This window comes from Phoenix dactylifera, chromosome 13, assembly GCF_009389715.1.
Source record: "Phoenix dactylifera cultivar Barhee BC4 chromosome 13, palm_55x_up_171113_PBpolish2nd_filt_p, whole genome shotgun sequence".
NCBI classification, from domain to species: domain Eukaryota; kingdom Viridiplantae; phylum Streptophyta; class Magnoliopsida; order Arecales; family Arecaceae; genus Phoenix; species Phoenix dactylifera.
The window spans coordinates 7,305,996-7,330,068 of record NC_052404.1 but is presented as its reverse complement, the minus strand read 5'-3'; the positions used below and the strand labels follow the sequence as shown (position 1 = coordinate 7,330,068).

At 41.2% G+C, this 24,073-nt stretch overlaps 2 protein-coding genes and 2 non-coding genes across 13 annotated transcripts; 3 read left to right on the top strand and 1 right to left on the bottom strand.

The window, feature by feature from the left end:
- The first annotated feature begins 373 nt into the window (after positions 1–373).
- LOC103720656 (FHA domain-containing protein At4g14490-like) lies at positions 374–17,224 on the top strand. 10 transcript variants are annotated; one of them, XR_003388207.2, is made up of 5 exons: positions 382–485; positions 4,661–5,786; positions 6,592–6,714; positions 12,754–12,959; positions 13,055–13,310. XR_003388207.2 is itself a non-coding variant. In XM_008810478.3 (3 exons), the coding sequence occupies exon 2, from the start codon at positions 4,788–4,790 to the stop codon at positions 5,775–5,777; it is 990 nt and encodes a 329-aa protein (XP_008808700.1). In that variant the 5' UTR covers positions 383–485; positions 4,661–4,787; the 3' UTR covers positions 5,778–5,786; positions 6,592–6,910. The 10 variants fall into 10 exon arrangements, 1 of the variants encoding a protein (XP_008808700.1); XR_005514524.1 differs by lacking the exons at positions 12,754–12,959; positions 13,055–13,310 and adding an exon at positions 16,838–17,224; XR_606207.4 differs by lacking the exons at positions 12,754–12,959; positions 13,055–13,310 and adding an exon at positions 16,779–16,886.
- LOC113463612 lies at positions 806–881 on the top strand. Its single transcript, XR_003388209.1, has one exon. It is a non-coding gene; the product is annotated as a small nucleolar RNA R66 (small nucleolar RNA).
- On the top strand, positions 977–1,065 carry LOC113463613. The gene has a single exon (XR_003388210.1). It is a non-coding gene; the product is annotated as a small nucleolar RNA snoR118 (small nucleolar RNA).
- Positions 9,220–22,396, bottom strand: LOC103720657 (phytochrome B-like). Its single transcript, XM_008810479.4, has 4 exons — positions 19,729–22,396; positions 16,719–17,526; positions 11,415–11,708; positions 9,220–9,913 (listed from the first exon to the last, which is right to left on the bottom strand). The coding sequence occupies exons 1-4, from the start codon at positions 21,761–21,763 to the stop codon at positions 9,712–9,714; spliced, it is 3,339 nt and encodes a 1,112-aa protein (XP_008808701.1). The 5' UTR covers positions 21,764–22,396; the 3' UTR covers positions 9,220–9,711.
- Between the last annotated feature and the right edge of the window lie 1,677 nt (positions 22,397–24,073).

Genomic DNA, 24,073 nt, shown 5'->3' with positions numbered 1-24,073 from the left:
GGTTGGACCAGCTCATGATAACTAGCCCAGCTTTGTATTTTTCTTCGTTCCTTCCACCTAGCCTTAATATTACTTTTGATCTGAAGGCGTGGAGGTCTCACTCACGAGACATCCATTCACCAGAGATTCCACTTTATAAACACTACTTTCCAGGATGCGAGTTGTCTGGGGGCCCTCGCGCCGCGGGCGGTGACGGGGTCGCCCCTAGCGTCAACATCACGCGGGCAAAGCTCCCAGGAATTGGACGAATAGCGGATCGGAAAAATCTAAGCAGCAAGCACGTAAGCAATGATGTCATTGGACCAATCAGCCCGACCGTACTTTCACGCGGATCTAGCGGCTACCCATCCGTGGCGTTCTCGTAAAATCGAGATTGAAACGAGGGTTTTTCCCTTACCTGAACGAAACCCTCATTTCTGGAATGATCTACAAAAGGAGTGGTGGGGAGCGGCGAAGCGTCTCCTTGGGCCGGACGACGATTTGAGGTATGAAATTTTCTGATCTCTAACAATTTCTTCTCTATCATATCGAATATTTATTTATTTTTTGTTGTTGTTTTTCTATTAATACGAAGAGCCCTCTTGATGAACCTATCCTTTTATCTACAGCCTTGGGGCTAGGATTTTCGAAAGGGCTAAATTAGTATTTCAGGAGATGATAAGTCGCTACACCACTCGATATCACTGTGTGGTGCAGCGAATAATTTCTCCGAAATTTACTTCATTCGTTTAGGTAGATTTGTATTATTTTTTTTTCTTTTGTAAATGGACTTGATTTGGTTTAGTGTTTGGATTTTTGGAAGGGGTCCTATGATGGCATGGAATCTTTGAGACCTGAACTTAAATCACTGATGAAACCTATAAGCATATACAGCTGAGGACCCTCTTCAAGAAAACAAATATTTGTATTCGGTTTGTCATATGTTATTTATTGTTCACGTCTCTCAATATATTTTTTTAAAGGTTTTTGATTTCAGCAGGATGCTGAAATGCACTGGGCTCGGGGCAGTGTATCTGTGAATACTTTTGATGGAAATGGACTTGCGTAGAAAGCATTGTCTGACTTTGCCCTCTGTTTCCTTCGGGTTCTGACTTCTTAAAATCCAATAACACTTGCGTTATGATCCAATTATATTCTAGGCATTTTTTGATTTTTTTTTTTTACAATTTAATTATATCCCAGTTCTCATGGCGAACGTTGAGGGATTCCCGTGAGGGAAAGACTTGAACAGGTTGGGCTCTCCAATCGTATGTCATGCCCAATGTTCGGCACTGTAGAAATACTGGACGATCCGTGCTGTATACAAAATTATTATGTTAAATAAATTCTTTTGAATGTCCCTCTGTCTGAACTGATTGTTCGGGGTTCATTCTGGACGAATGAACTGAAAATTTTATGAGATTCATGGGCTAAGACCAGTGCAACTAGCAAAAAATCTTAGATTTTTTTTTCTCCTTATAAATCTAACCAGTCTTAAATCTGTTGTACTAGCTCATGAATCTTATAGAATTTTCAGTCCAAACTCCTAAGTGGAAAACAAGCCAGAATTAGCAAGAAACTAAGAAAGATATTATTTGAAAACAAGTTATTTTCCAATGAATTGTCTCACGTAGAGGAATACCATATCCAACATTCTAAACAATGTTTGCTTTATAGAGAAACAGAAGCAGAAACAAATTTTAATTTGGATTCTATGTTAATCCAAACTATGTTATGTCTGTATTATAGGTGTAGCATATGTGACCAGTTGTGACTTGGCACTCTCTTCATGGGATCCACCTCTCGTGTGCAATGCACTGTTACGCTATTAGAAATAAATGAAAATATCTGCAGCTATGCTCTTGGCAGTGAGAACTATGTCAAGGGATGGATTAGCATTGTCCATTCTAGTTCTTGGCTAGTTTTGCGATCAGTTCTTGACCTATTGTTAATATTTTCTCTAATATCTTCCTAACTGATTAATCCAACAAAATACAACCAGAAGTTTACAAGCCATCATAACAGATTCTCTGGATGATTATGGGGGGTTAGGCTCAGGCGGCGAGATATAGGTTTTAGAGAAAAACTTCATACTTGAATCTAATCTATTAGCTAAATGGGTTAGCCATTGAATCCTAAACCCAAGCCATTTAATAAAACATACACCGGTGGTCTTATACTAAGATCTATTCAAAAAAAAAAAAAATCAGGGTCGAATATGTGTTCAAAGAAGTAAACTTGGGAACTTCTTGTAGGCTATGGTATTTCTTTTTTTTTTTTCAGAGTTGCAGGTTGTTTAGTACTCGTTGATTGTTATAAATTGAGATCATTGTTATCTGTTCTAAATTGATAATTATAAAATATTTCAATTCTGACACCCGTCTTGGAACGTTTTAAAAGAGGACAGGTAGGTTCTATCCTTTTATGAAAGGATTATGAGAAGGGAAAAGAAAAGAAAAGAACTATTTGATTGCCGTGTCATTGGAATTGTAGTCTCCAATCGACAAGACCAATTTGGTTAAGCTTCCCTGGCGGTCTACTTAGGTTCGCTCCTATCGGATCAAACCCACAAACCTGTCCATGCCATCTTCGCTTCCATCTCTTGCCATGTCCACCATCATAAAACCCGGTTGAAATCTAAGCAAAACCCAGCAAACAACTAGCAAATAATTTACTTGGATACCACTCTCTTGGCACGGACTTCTTTCACAAGAAGCCTTAATCCCATTCCGAATGATCTACTCAGATCACCGGCGTTCTACTCAGCAATGGGCCTAACTTATCTCTTTGTGGATTGATTCTCTTCTTAGGCCCAGCCCACTGCCTCCTGTGCTTCTTCTCTTTTATGTAAGGGTGAGGCAAGAATCATGCAGCTGGCTTTAAAAAAAGAAAAAAAATGCATTTCTGTTATTTCGAATTCCACGTCTAGCTATTTGCAGTCCTCCAAGTTCCAACTCTTATTTTCTTTGTTTTGTTAGAATATTTATTACTTTCTTTCGTTCCCAGAAATTTTACAAATTCTAAGGCAAGGAAGAGTCCTCCGGCTAATCAGCTTAGTACAATAGAAAAAGAATGGGGATGAGAATAAGATCAATGCAATTCCGTTTTCCTCTGCGGAAGAATGTCTCCAAAGACCTATCTTCTTTTTGGACTTGTAGAAATGATCAGATTGGGTAGTGGAATCAACATCAAGTTTTGGGAGGATTTTGGCTAGGTGAGATATCACTCTCATCTTTCTTTACGGAACTTTATCAAAGAGCAGTGAGCAGGAACCCCTCGGCGGCCTCACAGTGGAGCAGAAGAGGGAATGGAGGATCGAGTTAGCTGGGCTTCTGACCGAAAAAGAGCACAATGATCTATAAGATCTCACCTTCCATCAAAAAAGGGGATCTATAAGATCTCACGACCCTTATCCTTATGGCGTCAATCCAGGCTACAAGATTCGTAGATGTCCCGGTTTGGAAGCGCTCTAGCTCCGGGGAATTTTCAATTAGTTCCTTCTATTCTTTCCTTAACGCTAGAGCTCTTCTTTTTTCATACCACAAGGTATAGAAAGCGGATGCCTTTTTTTTTATAATAAGGATGGATGATACATGTCCAGTATGAAGCAACGCGAACAGGATAGCTGGCATGTCGGTCCAAAGCATTTCTTCAAAGTGCTCCATCGCAAATGAGGCAATCCAATGTGCGGCACTGTTCGCTTTGATAGATATGCCTGGCTATCAAGGAGACACTCCCTCGAACTCCTCTAGATATCATGCAAGAACGAATGAGCAGCTCCGAAACTCGTCTGATTCTAGATTCGTTTGATCACTGTCACTAAGTCATCCTCGATGGCAATGAGGTCAGCCCTCAAAATCTGCATCGCTTTGGTAATACTTGCCCAGGCTGCTCTTAGTTCTGCTTCTGAGGCTAGGACATTAAAGATCAGCTTTCCGTTAGATGCGACCAGCCTAGAGTCCGAACTTCGGATTATAAACTTAGCTCTATCTTTACTACCGTCACCTATCACATTATTATCGAAGTTGACTTTGAGGAAGCTCGGAGGTGGGGGCTTCTAGATGATGTAAACCAACTAGATCGCTGCAGGAGCATAAAAGGAATCCAAGATGTCTCAGTTATCTCAATTTCTTCAGTCATAGAAGAAAGAGGTAACCTTAGCAACCTGCAACAACGTCTTTTCCAAGGCAAGCCGCACTGCTTTTCTACTTTTCTGGAAGATATAGGCGTTCCTAACAAGCTAGATATAATTGACAATATAAGGGCTCTGGTGCCCCACAGTCTGGAGGACCTATTGTTAGAACTCCTCTGCAGAGATTCGAGGAAGGTCTAGGCAAGTGTAATTGACCAAAGAAATACTAAAAAGAGACGCATGAGACCCCATAAATTTTGGGGGCTTAAGGATACTTTTGAAAAAAAAAAGATTTTAATTTTCTACCAATAGAAAAGTAGCTTTCCATCTCTCCATTGGTTTTTATTTTTCATAAATCATGGCCATGGGAGATTGCCATCGAAATGCTACTTTTCTATTTCTAGTTTGATAACTCCTACCAAATTATTATTATTATTTTTTTTTTCATCTTTTTAAGGCCCATATCTCAATTAGCTGTTAAATTATCATCACCAACCGGATGGATGCACCGAATCACCGATTCGCTCTAATTCGGCGTTCGTTGTGCAGGAATGAATCATAGCCACAAGTTTAAACGCCGATTCCAATTTAAGAGCTTCAAATTCCCTCTGTTTTCCCTCTTCCCCAGTTCCTTTCTCGATCTTGGGTTAGGGTTTGGTTTCTTCTCCTCTTCTCCATGGAGAATCCTATCCTGAGGCTGGTCGTGGAGAATGGCCCGAAGGAGGGCGAGATGCTGGAGTGCAAGCCCGGAGCCCGCACCCGCATTGGCCGTGTCGTGAAGGGCAATACCTTCGCCATCCGGGACCCCGGTGTCTCCCAAAAGCACCTCGCCTTCGAGTTTCTCCGCGAGACCTCCCGGTGGGTCGTCTCCGACCTCGATACTTCCAATGGCACCATCGTCAACGATGCCAATATCCGGCCCTCCATCCCGTTCCCCCTCTCCGACGGCGATTCCATCAAGATCGGCGAGACGACCTCCATCTCCGTCAGGATCGCTGGAGAAGAGCCCCATATTGATGCGGCGGCGGCGGAGGGGGAGGAGAGGACTGGGGTGCGGCGGCAAGGGAGGCGGAGGGGAGCGCCTCCGGCCAGACCTGGGGCCGAGCGGCCCTCGGATGCGACCGTGGACGTGGGCAGTGAAGCGCTGGCGATAAATGGTGGGAGGGCGAGAGGGAGATCGAGGAAGACTGCTGCTTCTGCTACGGTTCCGAAGAAAGATGATATCTTGGATGCGGTGTTGGAGGAGGAGAGTGCTGAAGCGCTGAAGAATGCAGGGAAGGGGAGAGGGAGAAGAAGGCCTGCGATGAGGGCTGCTTCTGCTAGGGTTTCAAAGGAGGAGGAGGAAGATGAGGAGGTGAGGCCGCTGGGTTTAGTTCCGGTGTCTAATTTGGAGTCTGTAGAAGCTGCTGCAAAGGGGGATATTTTGAGGCTGGAAGCTAGTAAATCTTGTGAAGCGTTGAAATTGGCTGAGAGTGGAGCAGGGGAGGTGAGGCAAGAGGAGGGAGAAGAAAATATGGATAAGATGACGCTAGGGGACTGGTTTGATCGGATGGAGAAGTCCTCGCCCCTGATGATTAATGATATATCTGAGGAAATCATTTCAAGCTTGAGGGACAAAGCTTGGCGGTTCGATGATTTCGTAGCTCAAAGTGTGCATGCCGGCTAATTCACATGGGTATGTTAGCACTCAAAGTGAAGAACAATTTTTACATATCTATAACCATAAAATTTAAAAATTATATTTTGGTTATTTCCTCATGACCTAATAAATATTCTGTATTCATAAGACTTTTATACTACCAATAGCATTTTTGGTCTGTTGGGATGCTGAGGGGAATGATTTGGATAGCATCCAGTTTGAAAAGTTCTAGGAGGAGCTAGATAAGGTCGAGAAAGCAGTCCTCAAGTTTTTTTTTTCCTTTTGTTTCTTAAGGAAAAACGATGAAGTCATGAAGGTGTCAGGAGGAAGAAGATGAAACTTATAATAAACTTGCATGCTTCCCATTGTTGTTGCCTTGCTAATTTGATCTTTGTGTATTGCTTGAATAAATAGCAAATAATTGGCATATGACTTTGTGGACGAGGAAAATTCAAGCATCCAGACCGGTTTAAATGTTACATAGGATACTGTTCTGCATTGTTCTTGACTTTTAGTTTTTTCTAACCTGAGTGGTATTCCTGTCACTGCAACTTTGTATGTGGAGATGGTTTACATTAATGAAGTCTGTGAAGCTTTGAGTCTTGAATATGTCTACAGCATGCCATCTGTTAGCATTGTTGAGAAGTGAGAAATATTTATTTTTTAAGTTGCCAATATATGCATACACTATCAGATTTTCTTCCCCTATTCTTTCCATGTTCGCTATTTTCTCTGGTACATGAACTTTTGCTATATCGCACTTGGAAAATGTAAGAATGTCAAGACATGCAATATTTAATTGAATTAGTGACAGCCAAACTTTATTGGTCATGTTTTGCAGATAGCAGCCAACTCATGGTGATTCTGTGAAGGTTCTTGACATGCTTCTCCAGCTGGCTTGGTTAACTTAACAATCAGAGGCATTGAATAAGAATTGTTGCATGCGTTTGGGTTGGAACTATAGGTTAGTTGCCTGCATGAAATTGTTAGCTGTACCCTGTACATTTTATGCTTCTTTCATATCCAGTGAAATGTGCATCATTTTAGTTACTATGAACTGCCGATAAATTTGTTTGTTTTTGTTAAATGATGACTTATTAACTATTGTAAAAGAGCTGGATCAATTTACTAATTAATCGGTTCATGCTTCTTTTGGTCCATCCATAGTTCTGTTACTATCTGAAAATCTAGCAGACACACTTGCCCTGTACATGTGATAGCATTATTAGGCCAAACACTAATGCATAAAAAATGATCTCATGAAACATCAGGAATTTTAGGGAAGCTGATCCTAACACTACTTTATATGGGAACAAGAAAAACTTCACTATTACTTCTGTTTACTTTTGCTGCTCTTTGTAAACTTGTAACAATTTTTTCGCTCCAAATATTCAGATTTTTTAAATCCTAGAAAAAAAACTATAATTGAAACTTGTTAAGAAAAGGGATAAGGGTAAAGAAAAGGTTCTATCTGCACCAGCTTATGTTGCAAGCAAGATTCTTTAAGTAAATATCACAAGGGATCTTCATCATCAATTGCTTTTAGCCAAATATAGATTGGACTAACAAGCAGTATGTGATAATGCTAGATATACATATCTATAAGCAAAGTTTCTATTCAAAGACATATTTCCTTCTCTATGGTTGTGGCTATTCTAGTTGCAGTTATTAATTATGGAAAGGAAAAGAAGTAAATTAACAGAAACATGTGCTCATGTTAGCGGTTTCCTGAATGGAAATCTGATGGTTGATCATAGGAAAAAGATTGGCAGAACCTTGAAACTTTTCCCTGCGTGCCTTGAGCAAGATATCATCTCATGCTATGTCTTGAATTGCAGATTCTTGTTTCCAATTCTACATAGAACATCCACAAACTTATTGAAAAGCAGGATTGATCATTTCAATTAGTACTATGTTAGAGGAAGGCAAGTCATAATCAAACAGTAATTCTTATTGGTGGACCTATCTCTGACTGATAATTGGAAGGAAATGTAAATACAGTTAAGAAGGATCAAGAAATCCTACAATATTTCAGGCAGCATTTATTCTTTTTGCGACATGATGATTACATGCAATAAAATTCATAGCAATAGATGTTGCGGTTTTGGTTTGCCTAGGACACTACTTGAGAGGTATAATACAATAGGTCTGGAGATTCCTTTTTCAACTAAAATGCATCTTGGGCTTCTCTCAAAAGTGGAGCAAACTTCCACCAATCTCCACTACTGCAGACATCCATCTAGAAGTGAACCAATTCATACTTGGCTGGTAACTGTTCCTATATTACACGCTTCTTTTTCTTTGTTTTAGTGTTTTCACAGGCATAGATCTTTAAAAAGTACTTTTTGCCGTTTTCCTTTCTACATCAAATTCGCATAAAGCTATCTTTCATTAGACAGCAGCAGCAGCTTCTAAGCTGCAGCTTGGCAAGTGGCAAGTCAATGTTCCCAATCTCTTAGTCCAATCAAGATTGAGATGAAGCTAACTAATTTAGTGATCCCTATATGATTTTCTTCCGGGCATACATCAGAAATTTCCTTTTCTTGAAATCATAACCCATAGATTTCACATAAGACCATGTCCAGTTCATTCAACATGGACAAATTCCACTTCAAGGGTTCACGAATTTTGATTTCATACTTCTGATCTGATTCAAAGACCAACCTACAAAACTGATCAGAAATGAAGATCAACTCGGCGTGGGTATAAAGCATACGGCGGACGTTTGGCGTGGACGCTGTTTTGAACATCATGGAAGGTGCGCTATGGTGCCAGTGAGGATGGCCGGGATCTTGCCGGAAGGCTTGCGGCGCCGAATCCGCCTGCGAGAAGAGCAAATAGGAGGAGAGGAAGAGTAGAGCCAAGTGGCAAAGGGGCGCCATGGCTATCCCGCCCTCACTCTCTTCAAGTTTGATGGGATCGAGGCGCGAGGCGGAGAAACCCTAGTCTAGGGTTAGGGGTTTAGAGATAGGTTTCCACCATGACAAAAGAGAAGTCAGCGGTTTCGTTTTGCTTGGAGACCTTTGATAACCTCCCGCTCATAATTCAGTCTGAATAAAGTCGGTAAGATAGCTGCCATCGGTAAGAAAAAATTATTTTAATTTCTCCAATAAGTACGCACCATAGCATTTTTTTTCTTAATTTATTGATCCATCAGTAATCAGTAATAAATGATTATCCTCATTTACTTGTAATTTTTGCTGTTATGTTGATTGATTAGCAACATCAAAGCTTGCTGTGTATCAAACTTTTGACACCTATGTACATCCACCAACACCAATTCTGCAAGGCCTTTAAGTTCAAACCACTCTAATGGGCAAGTTTCCTAGTCGAATTCATCTCTATCAGACAAAATAGAGATGAATTCTTTTCTTTTTCCCTATCAGTTCCATCAGAAAAGAAATCATCTCTATTCTCTATCAGACAAAATAGTAATGTATGAAGACTAGAAAGATGGGACCTCTAAAGCTATTGAAACTTTCCATAGCAATTCATTCATTCCCAATGTTAGAGCCATATACAATAGATGAAGCCACCATTAGCATCTCCGGCTTGGATACTTCAAGAGCATCAAGTCAACAACAACACGGGAGTAATACAGTTACACATTGCCGTGTCACCTACATGCTTTATAAGAGTAATAAACAAGATCATAGGCATGCTCATGATAATATGGGAAAAAGCTTGCGCAAAAAACTTGAGAAAGCAACTGTTCATACAATAGCAATTACCATAACAGTTTCCCAGTCAGCTAATGAAGTTCCAATGAAGTTCCTGATGTGAATGGAGAGGTTCTGAGCAGTTCGCTAATTAGATGCCCCTCAGCTTTTGGGGCTAGCTCATCTACATTGAACTCGGTACAGCACCAGAGCACCGAGCATGATTTACTAGCGCCACAGCTTAATACGGCATCAGTTAGTGAGAATTACATACCTCTGACTGCGATTAGTTCCCTCTGCTTTCACCTCTGACAAGTGGGAAGTTCCATGGAGATGAGGAAGAAACATCTCTCTGTCTCCCTGGTATACTGGACTTCCCCCTTCATCAGCTTTAGGATCTTCCTGCTTACACTCAGACCAATGCCTTCCTGGGTCACCCACCTGGCGTCATGGAACAAATCTTGCACTAGTTCTGGTGGAAGGCCATCACCAGGGCAAACAATCCTGAGTCATAAAAAACAAACATCTGATCATTATTTTTTTGCCCAAAAGAAAGCGAGCAGCAGAAGCCATAAAACTATCGGAATGAAACCAGGCTTAAAATTTTAAGATATAGGACATCACATGACATGCAAAATAACTTGCACATCAATACATCTTCCTTCTCCTTCATTGTCGTTGCTGATAGAAAAGAATAAACATAAGAGAATAGTGGGGCCAATGCACATAATTATGTCTGACTGTAAAGGTATGAAACTGCAATAGAAATAATCGAATGTTTTCAACCCCCATATATTGCATCTTGGCAGAAAACAAGTTACGTTTTGGCTTTACAAGAAACAAGTATGATGGCAGAAAGCGCAGAGATTATTTATGAAATTTTGTCTGTGTTTGTCAATTGTTTGAGTTTTTTTTCTAAGCCTTCAGTCTACAAGGTTTTTAAATTTTTGATCTGAAGAAGTTATGCTTGTATCCATTTTTTTAGAGAGAATATTAACATCATTAGAATAGGTCTTAAAACAAGTTTTGGTGCCCATAAATAATTCTCCATGAAATTGGAAGTTTAGAGCAATTTTTTTTTTGGAACACCTACAGATTTGCAAGTGATGCATTAGCAATATTCTCCTTTTTCCAGCACACCTTTCTTTTAGTATATTCTTTAAATTACTTTTTCGTGACTAAAAGAAGTATTACTTTTACATGCTCACTATACCAAGTACAATTTGATAACTGAACCTTATAACAAACAACTGGCTCAGGGATTTCATAATTGACATGATCTAGCATTTGTAATTGTAAGTACAGTAAATCAATAGTGCACATGATAACATATATCACAATCCTAGCCAGCTAAATCCACTAATAGCAATTCAGAGAAGTTGTTTAATTTCCAGCATTAAATGCAGAACTAATACATAAGAATTCGCCACACGTTATAAATATAAACAAATGCCCCATATCTATCATGACATCAGTCCGCATAAAATTATAGGAAAGAAGCATGTAAGTAAACATGAACTTAAAATTTTTTAAAAAATCATGAGTTCATAGAGAGTAGAGGATTCAACACTTGGTTGACTCACCACATTCTCTAACTTTTTTTAATGATTTGATCCCAACATTCTAATACAATATGTGGTAAACAACAACTTGATTAGGAAAGCAATAGATAAAATAGAACCCACATATATTTACTCTTTGAGTTTTAAAAAGAGGAAAAGGAAAAGAAGGCTTATTGCTTTAAGATTTATATAATGATATGATCGCAGTAGAAGATTGTGATTCTTACAACTGTCAGATGAGCCATATATGTCTTAATAAGCAGGAAAAAATACAGGGCATCACATATGCAAGCCTTCCAGTCATATACGTGATAGTATACTGATTCTATGTTTATACAAACAATTAAATTTTGATCTTCCAAAAGTAACAAATCTACAATACGTAGCAATTCTACTTATGCATGTCAACATGCTAAGGAATAATAGCAATATAGCTTGCAGACCTGAATTGGAAAAACACCACTTCTTTTCCATCAGAATTCTGCTTCAAACTTGGTCTAACGTGGATCTCCACCCACCCATCTGGTGATGGTGCATGCCGCACCATGTTCAGCAAAAAGTCAGCCAAGACTTGCTGAATTCTGACTTGGTCTCCATATACAGAAATTATTTTAATTTCTTCAGGAATATCCCGAATTAATTGTAAACCTCTTTCTCTTAGCAAAATCATCACTTGGCTAATAACAGCATTTATAACACTTCCAAGCAGAAATTCACCTTTGTCGAGCATCAACGAACTGATTTCAAAAAAGCAAAATTAGTCCAGTGTGCAAGGTTGGTAGGTAGTAACACTACCAAGTTAACCATGGATATGGTACTGTAAAAATGGTGGCAACTCATGGCAATAGCACAATCTATCCAAACATAAGGTACAGAAACGGCATCAGATATTAAAAAATACCTAGATGAGGAGAAAGAAATAAGCAAAAATATATGACTTAAAATCCTATCATGATATGACCTATTAAAATGTAACCTTCATACACAGTGAGTGATAATTTAAGTGTAGTGTAGTTCTACATCTAAGTATGAATGATGCATGCAATCTCAGGTATTTTCATACATTGCCATATAGACACTTGTATTCATACATGTATATGAAATCACAAATATCATATACATACATATATAGTTATATAATGTGAATTTCTGATGCTTAAATTGGTTGTAGGAGTCGGTGCTTCACAATGATCAATGAATTATTGACTAAGGCATGTACATACTTGTCTAGGGGAAGCTCGGAGGATGACTCCCTGATTGCATTAGCTCAAAATATATAGCCAATAAAGTTGGCTCTTCTCTTGCCTAAAAGTTTCCCCAGTTGGGGCACTAATTCTGAGGGTTGATGTCGAATTGAGAGCCAACAAAAACACCCTCTTGCTTAAAAGTTGCCTTAGGACAGGAAGTTGGCACTAATTGAAAGGGTTGATGTCAAGTCGAGAAATAATTAATTTTTTTTTCCAAAACATCCAGACTTGCATGTTACGCTGTCCAAACACACAACCTCAATTTCTTTTAACCCCTAATTGGTTGGGGGGAGGGGTAAAGGGAAGAAGATCAGAATTAACAGTGGCGTATTCTCTGCCTGATCTCATCAACGACAGCATAGTCCATTTAGATAAGAAAACATGTAGGTTTACTAAAATTGAACTCCCACAACCTATTGTCACAAACTTGATAGCTCTTTCACCAAAGAATACATCATGTCTAAAATTTTAGTTCTAAAGAATGTTTTGGACAAACCACATGATGGAATGTTTCGGTAGTTTCGATTTATTTCAGCTACTTTCAACCAAAGATTTTTTACCAGTCTGATGTATCTGTATCGGCCAAGAACCAGTATGTGGGGATTCAGTAAACTCCAATTTGGTGAACCAGGCTAGAGCACCTTCGTACCAGATCAGGGCAGGTCAGTCCTGAACCAAGGGTGATTTGCTCAACACTGAGTAAGACACCTTGAAACTTGGTCGTCTCTGCAGAATTTCAAGGTGAGACAAGGACTGACAGAGTTAGGAATCCTTTTTTTTTTTTGCTAAAGCTCAGAGTTAGGAATCTTCATCCTTCAGAAGTTGCACATTTACAGTGTGAATTGCTAGGAAATCTGGTGAGGCCGCTGGAATGTAGCTTCTAGCTGGGTAATGCATTCCTTGCTTTATTTTTTCCAATTGTTTGCAGAAATCCAACCCAAAATCAAGGGTAATTTGAATATATCGAGTAGGGATTGTGTTTTCTTTGACTATATGGTGTATTAATATCAGATTTATGCCCTAAGGTATGAATTCAGGATCAAAATCAAAGAAATTATGGTGTTCTGGGTTGAACACCAAAACCTTCTCCAAGATAGCTTCCAAAACATGGCAACCGTTGTTCAAAAATATGTTAAAAACACATTCTCTTTTCATTTGTTAATTAAGCTATACAGGCAGACTTTCTAATCTTGATGATCCCAATATTATTATTAGTTCACTGATTTACAACAAAGTAATTATGTTTGAAATTTTGAATCATTAGTGCACAAATATAGTTTTGTAATATATTTTTTTGGATCAGTTACACAAAATTATATATTACACAATAATTACATGTGAAACAACAATGGACAAGCTTTCAACACACAAGGAAAAAGCAATCTTAATAACATCAAACTGATGTTGGTGCAACTCATTACTTCTTCCAATCGAAAGATTAGAACACTCAAATTAGGAGTAAAATCAACTTGTGAGGGTGAGCCCAAGGCATACCAACAACTTAAGTTACCACATAAGATGATTCAAGCATTCAAATAAATAAACTTACCATCTTTTGCATAAACTCAGCATTAAAGCAATAAAAGAACAAAAAAAGGAAAAAAATGAAAAATGGGGACCAAAATAGGCCATACTGGCTGGCCCTACTTGTGCTGATAGACACACTGGGCCAGTATCATATGAGGCACGATACATACCCTATCAACCAGGGGACAGTATAACCCCATATCACAAAATTTTAATCATTGGTCTCAACCAAAACAAGTTAAACTAGGAGAAAATATTCAGTCGAATAAGATAAAAAAAACATATATAAATGCTACAAGATACAAATGAAAATTATAAGAAAATAAACTAGCACAACATAAGAAACTTTTTTAAGTTCCATGAAGTGCGTGGCTTATGAAATATGCTATACTTTGAACTTTTGACATGTAAAGTGGCTAATTAGCTAATTGTCTAACAGTATGGAATTACATAGTTGCCTCACCTATCAAATAAATAATGAATGCAACTTTATCAATTTCAGTTGGAACGATGTTGGAACGATGTTTTATGAACAAAATTATCCTGGTTATGTTTACCAAGATATGACATCAGACACAGGTAAATAACTGTTAAAAATAAGAGTTTTTTGCATGAATATCCTCCTAAATATCGAATTTTGTATGAATACCCTTCCAAAATTGATATTTGCATGTATACCCTCGTAAAATACTTGTTTTGCTATTTTACCTTTTTTTTTATCCTCATTTTTGCATATGTACCCATATAGAGATGGGCGCTGGGCCGGGCCGCCCCCTCAAATTAGCCGTTTTTGGACTGTTGGGAGGGGTATTTTGGGAAAAAACCAAAAATAGCCGTTTCCAACGGCTATTTTCTCCCCCCTCCAGACGGGCCGTGCCTGGCACGGCCCGTTTGCGCCCGAGACGGGCCGTGCCAGTCTCGTGCCGTGCCCGGCTCGGCCTGCCAATCCACGGGCCTGGGGCCGGGCCGGGCTTGCGTTTTTCGCTGAGCGGGCCGTGCCGGCACGGCCCGCTAACGAAGCGGGCCGGGCCAGGCACGGCCCGTTTAGTTCGTGGCCCGGTGGGCCTGGGCCGGCCCGGCACGGCCCGATGCCCATCACTATACCCATACCATCTAACACCATTAAAAAATTAGCGGTTTCAAATTAAAATGACTAAAATACCTTTAACAGATAGATGTGTAAAAAGAAACATTTATAAGACGATCGTGATGGAGGACAAAAAAGTAATTTCAAAATTTTATTTAATTTTTAATTAAAATAGATATGGTTTTTATTAACGGTGCTAGATGGTATGAGGGTATTTGTGCAAAAACAATATTTTATGAGGGTACAGAAATAAATATAAATTTTAAGAGGGTATTCATGAAAATTTGAATTTTTAGAAGGGTATCCATGTAAAAAAACCCTAAAAATAATTGAAACATTTTCACAAAATTTTTCAGCTTTAACGAGTATATGAACCTGAGGCCAGTGTAGACATTACTGTGCACTATCCTCTGAAAGCCAAGTTAGACATTACCCTTCTAGAAATTCAAGTGCAATGATCCTCTAAAATGGTATGCGTGTCCAATTATCACACCAAGCATCTCATCCTAACACTTTGTGAACAGATCTATGACCAAGTCCGAACACATCCTTCTTTACAATGAACTCAAGCACTTAAAAAGCATCACAAGCCTTGCAAGTACTTTCACACAAACTAAGCACACCCAAACTATTTAGCATTGTATATGAACTTAATCCCATTTCTGTAAGCCCTTAGCATCAACTCTCCATTAGCATGTCCTTGGGTGATTCCTTAAGCCCCATATCTTGAGTTCTGACCTAGCTAATGTGCTAGCATACCAAACAGAACCACGGAAACCAATGCAGGTTTGAGCTACTTAAAGAATGCAATGTAATTGTAAGATAAAATACCATACATGTTGTACTATGTGCATATTTAAGAAATGATAAATATTAGTTGCATGTTACATGACAATTGCCACTTCATTTGTAATTATGTAAGGACCTGTTCATCAATACCATCAACAATAAACTTCGTGAAAATAATATTAGAATTTAACAAGCCAAGGAGAGATGGTGGCTGTAAAATTTTTTGAGCCTTGCAATTATTTGAGGACTTCTTTATCATTAACTGAATTTCCAAAATCAATGGTGGATTAGATAGTCAATGCGAGAAATGATTCTAACTATTTTTTTTTCAGTCTTCTTTAGAATAGCCACTTCTTTGAGCACAGTAGGTACAAACGACCTTTTCTGAAGTCAATCGGCCACGAGCGATCATGCATAATATCTTTGAGCTATTTGTCAAAAGCAAATTAAATAGCAAGCATGCCATTATTATTTGCCATTTTCCAACCCAAATTCGTTCCTTGTACTTAAAATCTTGCTGGGTATTTCCATTTTAAAATCTTGAGGATTTGCATTTTATTATTTCAGATTTGATTGATCTGGATGAGATTCCACTTAGTTTTGATTAGGTTCCTCTCTTGCTTTTTTTTCCCAATGTTTTTCAATGCATTTTGTGTTGGGTTTTCTGGCCATTTTCAGAGTTAACTTTGTAGTCCCTCTGCTTGTTACTTTCAGACATAAAACTAAGCTGCTGGGATAATGCATGATATTTATGGTTTAGAAAGTAAGTAGGTTTGAGAATTTCTATGGAGAATGACATGGAATAAAATCAAGAAATGTATCTAATTTTCCTATTAATACTAAATATGGAAGCAAATCAGTGTTCCGTACGCACAAGTGGAGCTAAGAATCAGGATGCTCAGACTGCATTGACAAAACAAATTCAAAATAAAGTTCTCCAAATCAATGCCCTCTCCAAGTTCTCCTCAATGTCATTATATAAATATCCAATTTGTCCAAATCCAGTAGAATAAGAACAAGGAGGTAAAAAATTGCAAAATAGACAGAGTTCAGCATACTTTTCCAATCTAAAGTGGGGAAAAAAAAAAAAAACTTACCCATCCTCAATGCTTTGTAGATTTGTGTCCTCTATAATCTTCATCATCTGTCTCTCGCAGGAGGCACTAGTTTTAAGCATTTGCTTCTGATCATCACTTAAATCTGTCATCTTCAACAGCGAGTTTGTGAACCGAATACCAGTAAGGGGATATTTTATCTCTTGGCAAATATAAGCCATCTCTTTCATTCTTGCATGGCTTTGCTTTTCCTGCTGGCGCTGGATTTCAAGAGCCTGCTGCAATTCAGGGGTAGCTGTCTGCAGGAAGCAGAAGGCACCAATTTGCTGGCCATCGATATTACTTCTTGTATTTGCTGTCAGAAGCGCCTGTACAAATTTGCCATTCTTGTCGAGGAATGCAAACGGGTGCTTGTCTGTTTCCTGTCCTCCAATGGCGCTGTGAAGGACAATCATGAATTTTGTAAGAGCACCTGGACCCTTGAGTCGACAGCAGCTGCCAAAAACTTCTCCAACCAGAAGCTTTCCGATCATTTCCCCTCTTGACCAACCACTAAGATTTTCCATTGCTGTGTTCCACTCTGAACAACATGCATTCTCATCCGAAGCAAATATAGGGGGAATCAGAGGGATAGGACTCTGTACAATAGCCTTATAATCACGTTGTATGCTAATGAATTTATCCATGACCAGTTTCTGTCCAGTAACATCCTGGCCAACAAAGCAGACGCCTACGATATTGTTTGTGTTATCCCTGCTGGAACAAGCATTTACTATGAGAAAAATAGCATTCATCGAATGCTGCGAGCCAAATGTCTTCAGCTTTAGTTCCACATTCTTATCTTCTTCACCTGCATGGATTTGAATGATCATTCTCCAGATCAAACACATTTCTACCTGTCAAATCATGGAGTTGCGGTGCCCGATAGACTATCTTATGGAATTGTAATACTCAATTCAGACTTTTCGACTATAATAAAAAGCAAGCTTGCATTTTTATCAGAGCTAGAGCATGTATCTCCAACAATAACAAGACACCAATTACCACTGCTACAGCCCCCAACCGTCAGCTCTAAATAAATAAATAGATAAATGTTGGAGTTTTATTTTTTTAAAAAAAGTAATTTTAAAAAATAAATATACCAACTTTATCTTCTAAATTTTAGATATTTTAAAAATATTAAAACTCTTAATACGCTTCTAAAAAAAAAGTTGCAACTCTTTTGAAAAAAATATTAGTTCTGATTTTTGTAGCAACATCACATCTTTGAAAATGCCGCATAGAGTCTATAAATAAACTAGGGGTGGCAAAATATGATCCGACCCGCCAATTCGATCCGTGTTCGATCCGCCATAAACAGGTTTGGATTGGGCTTAAACAGGTTCGAGTCGTAAACAGATTGACCCGTTTAACCTGTTTATTAATTCGGTCAGATACATATTTTAGATGTCCGACCCGTTTAATTTGTATAACCTGTTTAACTGTTAGGCTGATAGATAAGGGCCAGAAGACAAGGCCCAGGGCCGGCCCAACTCCCTGCCGCATGCCCGCATCGCACTCCACCTCGGGCCCTCGGCCCGATTTCACCGTGAGGGCATGATCGATTTGTCCTCAGGCTTTCCTCAGTGTCCCTCTCCAGCTCTCCTCCGAATTCTTCACCTAGCGCCGCTCGAGCTCTCTTCCCTCGGTGCAACTTCGAGCACTGGCTCATCATCGTCGAGCCCCCCATCCCAGTCTCACCTGGGACGAGATCATCGACGGCTACATCAAGAGATTCAAGACCCTCGCAGCCTCGCTCAGGTCCTCGGAAGGTCAGGGACCGCACGCCAAAGGAGTAGAGAGAGGAAGAGATGGGAAAGAAGGCCATGGCTCTGGCGGCAGTGGCGGTCAACTTTTTTCTCAAATCACTTTCTTGTGGAACTTGATCTTTCCATCTCCGCTATCGTCGATCTCGACCTCACTCTCTCCGCTGATATCCAAGGATCGCCGCCCCTGACCTCATCGCCGCTGACTTCAGAAGCGCCCTCTCAATTGGTATGCCTCACTCCCTCTATCCTCCCCCCACCCCACAAACCCCACCACCAAACCCTCCTCTGACGCCGCCACCACCAATCCATCCCCCTCAAGCCTTAAGCCTTGAGTTAGGCCTGATCTATCGAAGCAGGCACCTCTTTCTCTCTCCATCAAACCCTCCCACTTCTCTCTCTCTCCGTCGAACCCTCCAATCTCTCCACATCTCTCTCTTGCCGAAAGAAACCCTAAGATCCCCAACCCCCCATCTCTCTCTCTCCGTCAAACCCCCCACCTCTCTCTCTCTCTTTCTCCAGAAGCAACCCCTCCAACCCACCCTCCCATCTCTCTTTCTCTCTCTCTCCATTTGGTTAAACGGGTTAGAAAAAGCAAACCCAACCTGTTTAATCGACCTGTTTATTAAACAGGTTAAACGGGTCAGATCAGGTTTTCAGTTTAATAAACAGGTCAGATTTAGGTTGTAATTTCTAACTTGTTTAATAAATAGATCGAGTTTAGATTTATACTTTTCTGACCCGTTTAACATCTGACCCGATCTGTTTATGTCCGACCCGACCCGATTGCCACCCCTAAAATAAACTCCTCCGAGATAATCCAAAAAAGTTCAATCTCTCTCTCTCTCACTAATACTCATCTTCCGAGCATTTTTTTCCACAGACAAAGTTTTTTAATTTTTTAAATTTCTACTTTCTATATTTTTTTATTTTTTGCGCAACTGAGGGAGTCGGTCAGATCAAGCCTTCTTAGTGATCATGCTCGTTAGAAGAGAATCAAACTGAGTTGGATTATTGTATCTTAAAGATGAGATTGCTGCAAACCTGCACGTAGGAGGTCAATTACATTCTTAGGAAAGTATATACCACACGCCTCGTTTCAGGCAAGCTCTATTCAATCTTCTGAATTTATTTTAAAAAATTACTTTTTATAAAATAATAATATAGTAATTTTTAGACAATAATTTTTTCAACAATAAATATATACTCAGATGATCAACAAAAGCACGAGGAAAGACGAACTCTACCTCTCAAGGCTCGGCAGAGAAGCTCGTCGACAACATCTGCAGACTCCGTGAAGACAAGATCCTTAGCCAGTGATTTACCCATAGCTTCCTCCACCGGGAGCCCTGTCAGCTCGGCAACCTTCGCATTCCAACCATTTATACACCCATCGGCATCAACAGCACAAATGGGTGCCACCGCAGTCTCTATCAACCTAACCATCTCCCTCGCAACTGAGCTGAGCTCATCTATTCCTCGCGACTCCAGTTCCCCGAACTGACCATCGATCATGGCCTTCGAATCGCTGGCCCCCGCCGCAGCTTCCCGAAAAGAATCCCGTAAAATGAGCTGCAATGAGTGTATGGCGTCCATCTCCGCATTCTCCCATGGGGAGCTCCTGCTCTTAACCACCTCCAAGAACGCCTTCAATGACGACCGAGGGTGCATCCTCTGCCCATCATCTTTGTCCTCCGGATGATGCTTCGCGCCACCCCACTTGATCTCCTTCGCAGTGTGCGACCGGAACCAAAACAAGAAGGCCCTCGGAGTGATCTGTGCCACGGCCATCCCGCAGACCGCATCCCCGAGCGCCGCCGCGCCCGGATACCGAGCATCCGCCAAACTGTCGGTGCTCAGCCCCGTCGAGTCCCCGTGGCAGGCCGACAGCCATTTTACAATATCGTTTATCTGGGTTTCCGTTGGAGTAACGCCGAGAGGGCAGTAATTCCCCTGGTAATACAGCGCCGCTCCGTCGCACTTGACGAGATCCATTATGCTGGGGCTCTGGGTGACGATCCCGGTGGGCGAGCCACGGAGGAGCATGTCGCAGAGCAGGGTCTGGGTTCTGAGGATGTGCTTCTCGGACAACTGCGAGGCCAATTGGAGCTCCATGTTGAGCTGGAGGCCGAAGGCCTGCATGAGGAACTCGCAGGCGTGGCGGAGCGGGAACGGGATGCAGCGGGGGGAGGTGTGGTGGCAGACGAGGAGGCCCCAGAGCTTGGTAGCGTTGCGGTTGATGCCGTCGTCGTCGCCGCCGCTCTCTCTGATGACGACGGCTAGGACGAGGGAGGCGATGGAGCCCATGTTGGCCATGTACTGAGCGTGGCAGCCGAGCGGCGCCCGGAGGGTGGAGCCCGCGAGGCAGAGTGGCTGCGCCAAGTTTTCGTCTTGGATCACCGGGACGGGGATGGCGTTGCAGTCGGCGATCATCCGGACGCGGCTCTGCTTGAAGAGGAAGCGGGAGGCCTGAGGGATGTCGGTGGCAGGGTAGTGGACGCCCAGGTAGGGCTCGAGGTCGTCGCGGCGGCTCTCGGCGACGACCTCGCCGTGCTCGTCCTCGTGAAACTTGTAGACCATGACGCGGTCGTAGCCGGTGAGCTCACGGACGTGGTCGACGACGGTGTCGCAGAGGAGCTCGATGTCGCCGCCGGGGAGGGACTGGAGGCGCGAGACTGCTCGCACGGCGAGCTTCTGGGACTGGACGGCGCCGGCGACGGAGAGGGCGGGGTCCTCGCTGCGTGCGGGCTCGAGATCGATGACGATTCCGATATCGATCCTGTGGAGGACGGCGTAGAAGGGTTTGCCGGAGGAGCGGGAGTGGATCCGAAGGGGGTTGAGGAGGGTGATCTCGCGGGCGGAGGCGGCGCGGTTGAGGAGGAGGGCGGAGGAGGGGTTGAAGAGGGAGCGAACGTCGGAGCCTAGGGCGAGGCGGCGGTGAGGGGAGGAGGGGTCGAGGGAGGGGACGGGGTTGGGGAGGTCGAGGAGGTCGGGGGCGTTCTCGGAGAAGGCGAGGAGGCGGAAGGAGTGTTCCTCTACGGCGAGGGTGGCTCCGAAGGGCTGGATGCAGCCGCCGCGCTGGATCTTGGAGAGGTAGGCGGTGATCTGCTGCTCCGGGACCGACTGCGACGGCGTCGCGGCCCGGACAGACTGGGAGTAGTCGAATGACTTGCCGGACTGCTCGAACACGGCCTGGAGGCGGGCGTCCACCGTGTACTGCGCGATCGCCTTGCTCCCCGACTCCGACCGCTGGGACTGCGTCGGCCGGCTGCCGGAGGCCATCTTCCGCCTGTCCTGGTCCCAATTAATTCGGAACCATTATTGCCGGGATTCTTTTTTGGTGGTCATGAAGAACGAGAGAGAAAGGCTTTGAAAGGTGCCGGGCATGGTCCGCATGGAGACAATTGGGTCGTACGATCTCCACTTCCATCTGGTGCGAGTTTTCCTTGGCTTTGAAACGCGGGGAGAGGGAGAGGAAAAGCCGCCACCGGATGAGTTTTTTTTTTTGGCTAAAAAGAAGGGAAGAGGGAGGTGAGGAGAACCTCCCCAGCGTAGCAACAAATTTTATTTAGCAACTCCAACGAATAAATCAGACGGAGAACATTCAATTTTCATATTTAATCAACACTCATGCGTTTTGATTCTGGATCATTCCGATGGAATGAGATTGAGGAGGGTATTTTGGTTTCTCCTTGGTTTTATTTTACTTCGTTGGTAATGGTGGGGTTGGGTTCTGCTGTGCTCTGCTGCTCAATACGAGGAGAGGAAAAGCCGAGAAGATGCCGATTGAGGAGGGAGCATTACTTTAGTTTGTTGGGTCTCACCTGAGAAAGTCCACTTGGGCTTCGGAGAGGGATGGGGCCGCTGGGATGTGAGGTGGTTGGTAACCTTAAAATGGGAAACAGAAATAAATGAAAACAAAGTGGACCTCTCGAGAAATTATGTGGCGAAGGAAGAACGGAGAAGCACCATCATGGCCGCCGTCTTTTTGTAATAATTTATCCAGTACTTATAATATTGATACCTAAGTACTTAACGTATGGATGGGACCCTCTTTTCTTTTAAACAAAAAAAGAGATACTGCTATCCTAGCTTACTGTTTGATAATTGGGATGCAATGTTAGGACGCATAGTAGGTGATACCTGGTGGTCCTGCTGTTCCCGACCAAATAAGAAGAATAATGCTGTGACAACGACCAACCATCGAGCATTTAGGGTCGTTAAAATGTCACACATGAGAAGTCGAACTGTGGAGACTCTCAAACGGGGGCTAAGGTCCTATCTGAAAAAAAAAAAAAAAAAAAAAAAAGGGCCAAAAAGTATTTTTTTGTCTATCCAAAAATACTTTTATATGAAATAGAGATGTTTGTTAAAAATTTTGGAAAACTGTTTTAGATTTTCTAAAAAGCTAAAAGCAGTTTTTTGAAAGAAGCTTCATTTTTGGAGCTTTCTACAAAAACACTTCTAGACTCCGTCGGAAAGCTTTTTTTTAACCAAAATACCCATGATAAAATATTACAATTACACAAAATATCTCTTTAATAATTATTTAACCAATTTTATCATCTAGCTAAAAAATTTATTATATTATACAAAATTAATTTACACTAATAATTAAAATATTTTATATATTTATTATTGTATTATACTATAAATATAATACTATATTACATTATATCATAATATAGTGATATGTCATGTTAAATAATTTAATATTATATTAAATTATTATGTTATAGTATACAATATTATATTACTATATTATAATAGTATTATATTATATTATAGTAATATTATACTATATCATATATTTATGTATTAATATATATTATATTTTATTATGCTCTGTTGTATAATACTATGTAATGTCTTTATGATCATTTTGTCATACCACAAGCATTTTAATTTGTTTACCAAATACATATTAAAGTGGCACAACATTTTAAAAATATAGTTACCAAACAGCAGTTTATAAAAACTCTACTTCAAAAAATTCTACTTTCAAAAATTCTACTGTCAACGCAAACAAAGCCTAAATAGTCATAAAAGATGGCCTTCATGGTCCTGGACTGAGGGACCCAAAAGACCGAATCCCCAAAACGTCAGTCCCAACGTGTTCTCACGCTACCCCTAAACAGGACTGCATGTTCAGCATTTTGAGCTATTCATGTTCACAATAGCACCCTCTTTTTGGTGTGAAATATGCTGTTTACACATGTTATGCTAACGTTGCTTGTGGGTACATAATTTTACCAAAAGAGGCTCAAACACTAGGCAATTTTATGATATGCTCGAGATCACAGAGCCTAGGATACTTTCCTCTTCCATGTGGCATCATGGATGCCAAGGTCGAGAGTCATTGGGGCAGAAGTTTTACAACCAGGTTGCCATGGCTAAGATCGCCTCAGATTACACAGGAGTTCTACTGTTTAACTATGGGCAATCAAAGTCAGGACACCGTACGGCAGGTCAGATTCTTCAACGGCTGGTCTTGCTTTAAATGTTGGAACTCAATTCCACAAACAAGAAACCATGCAACACAACCCAGTCAGCAGCTGACAATTTCCAAATCACAAGGATTCAGGACAGGCT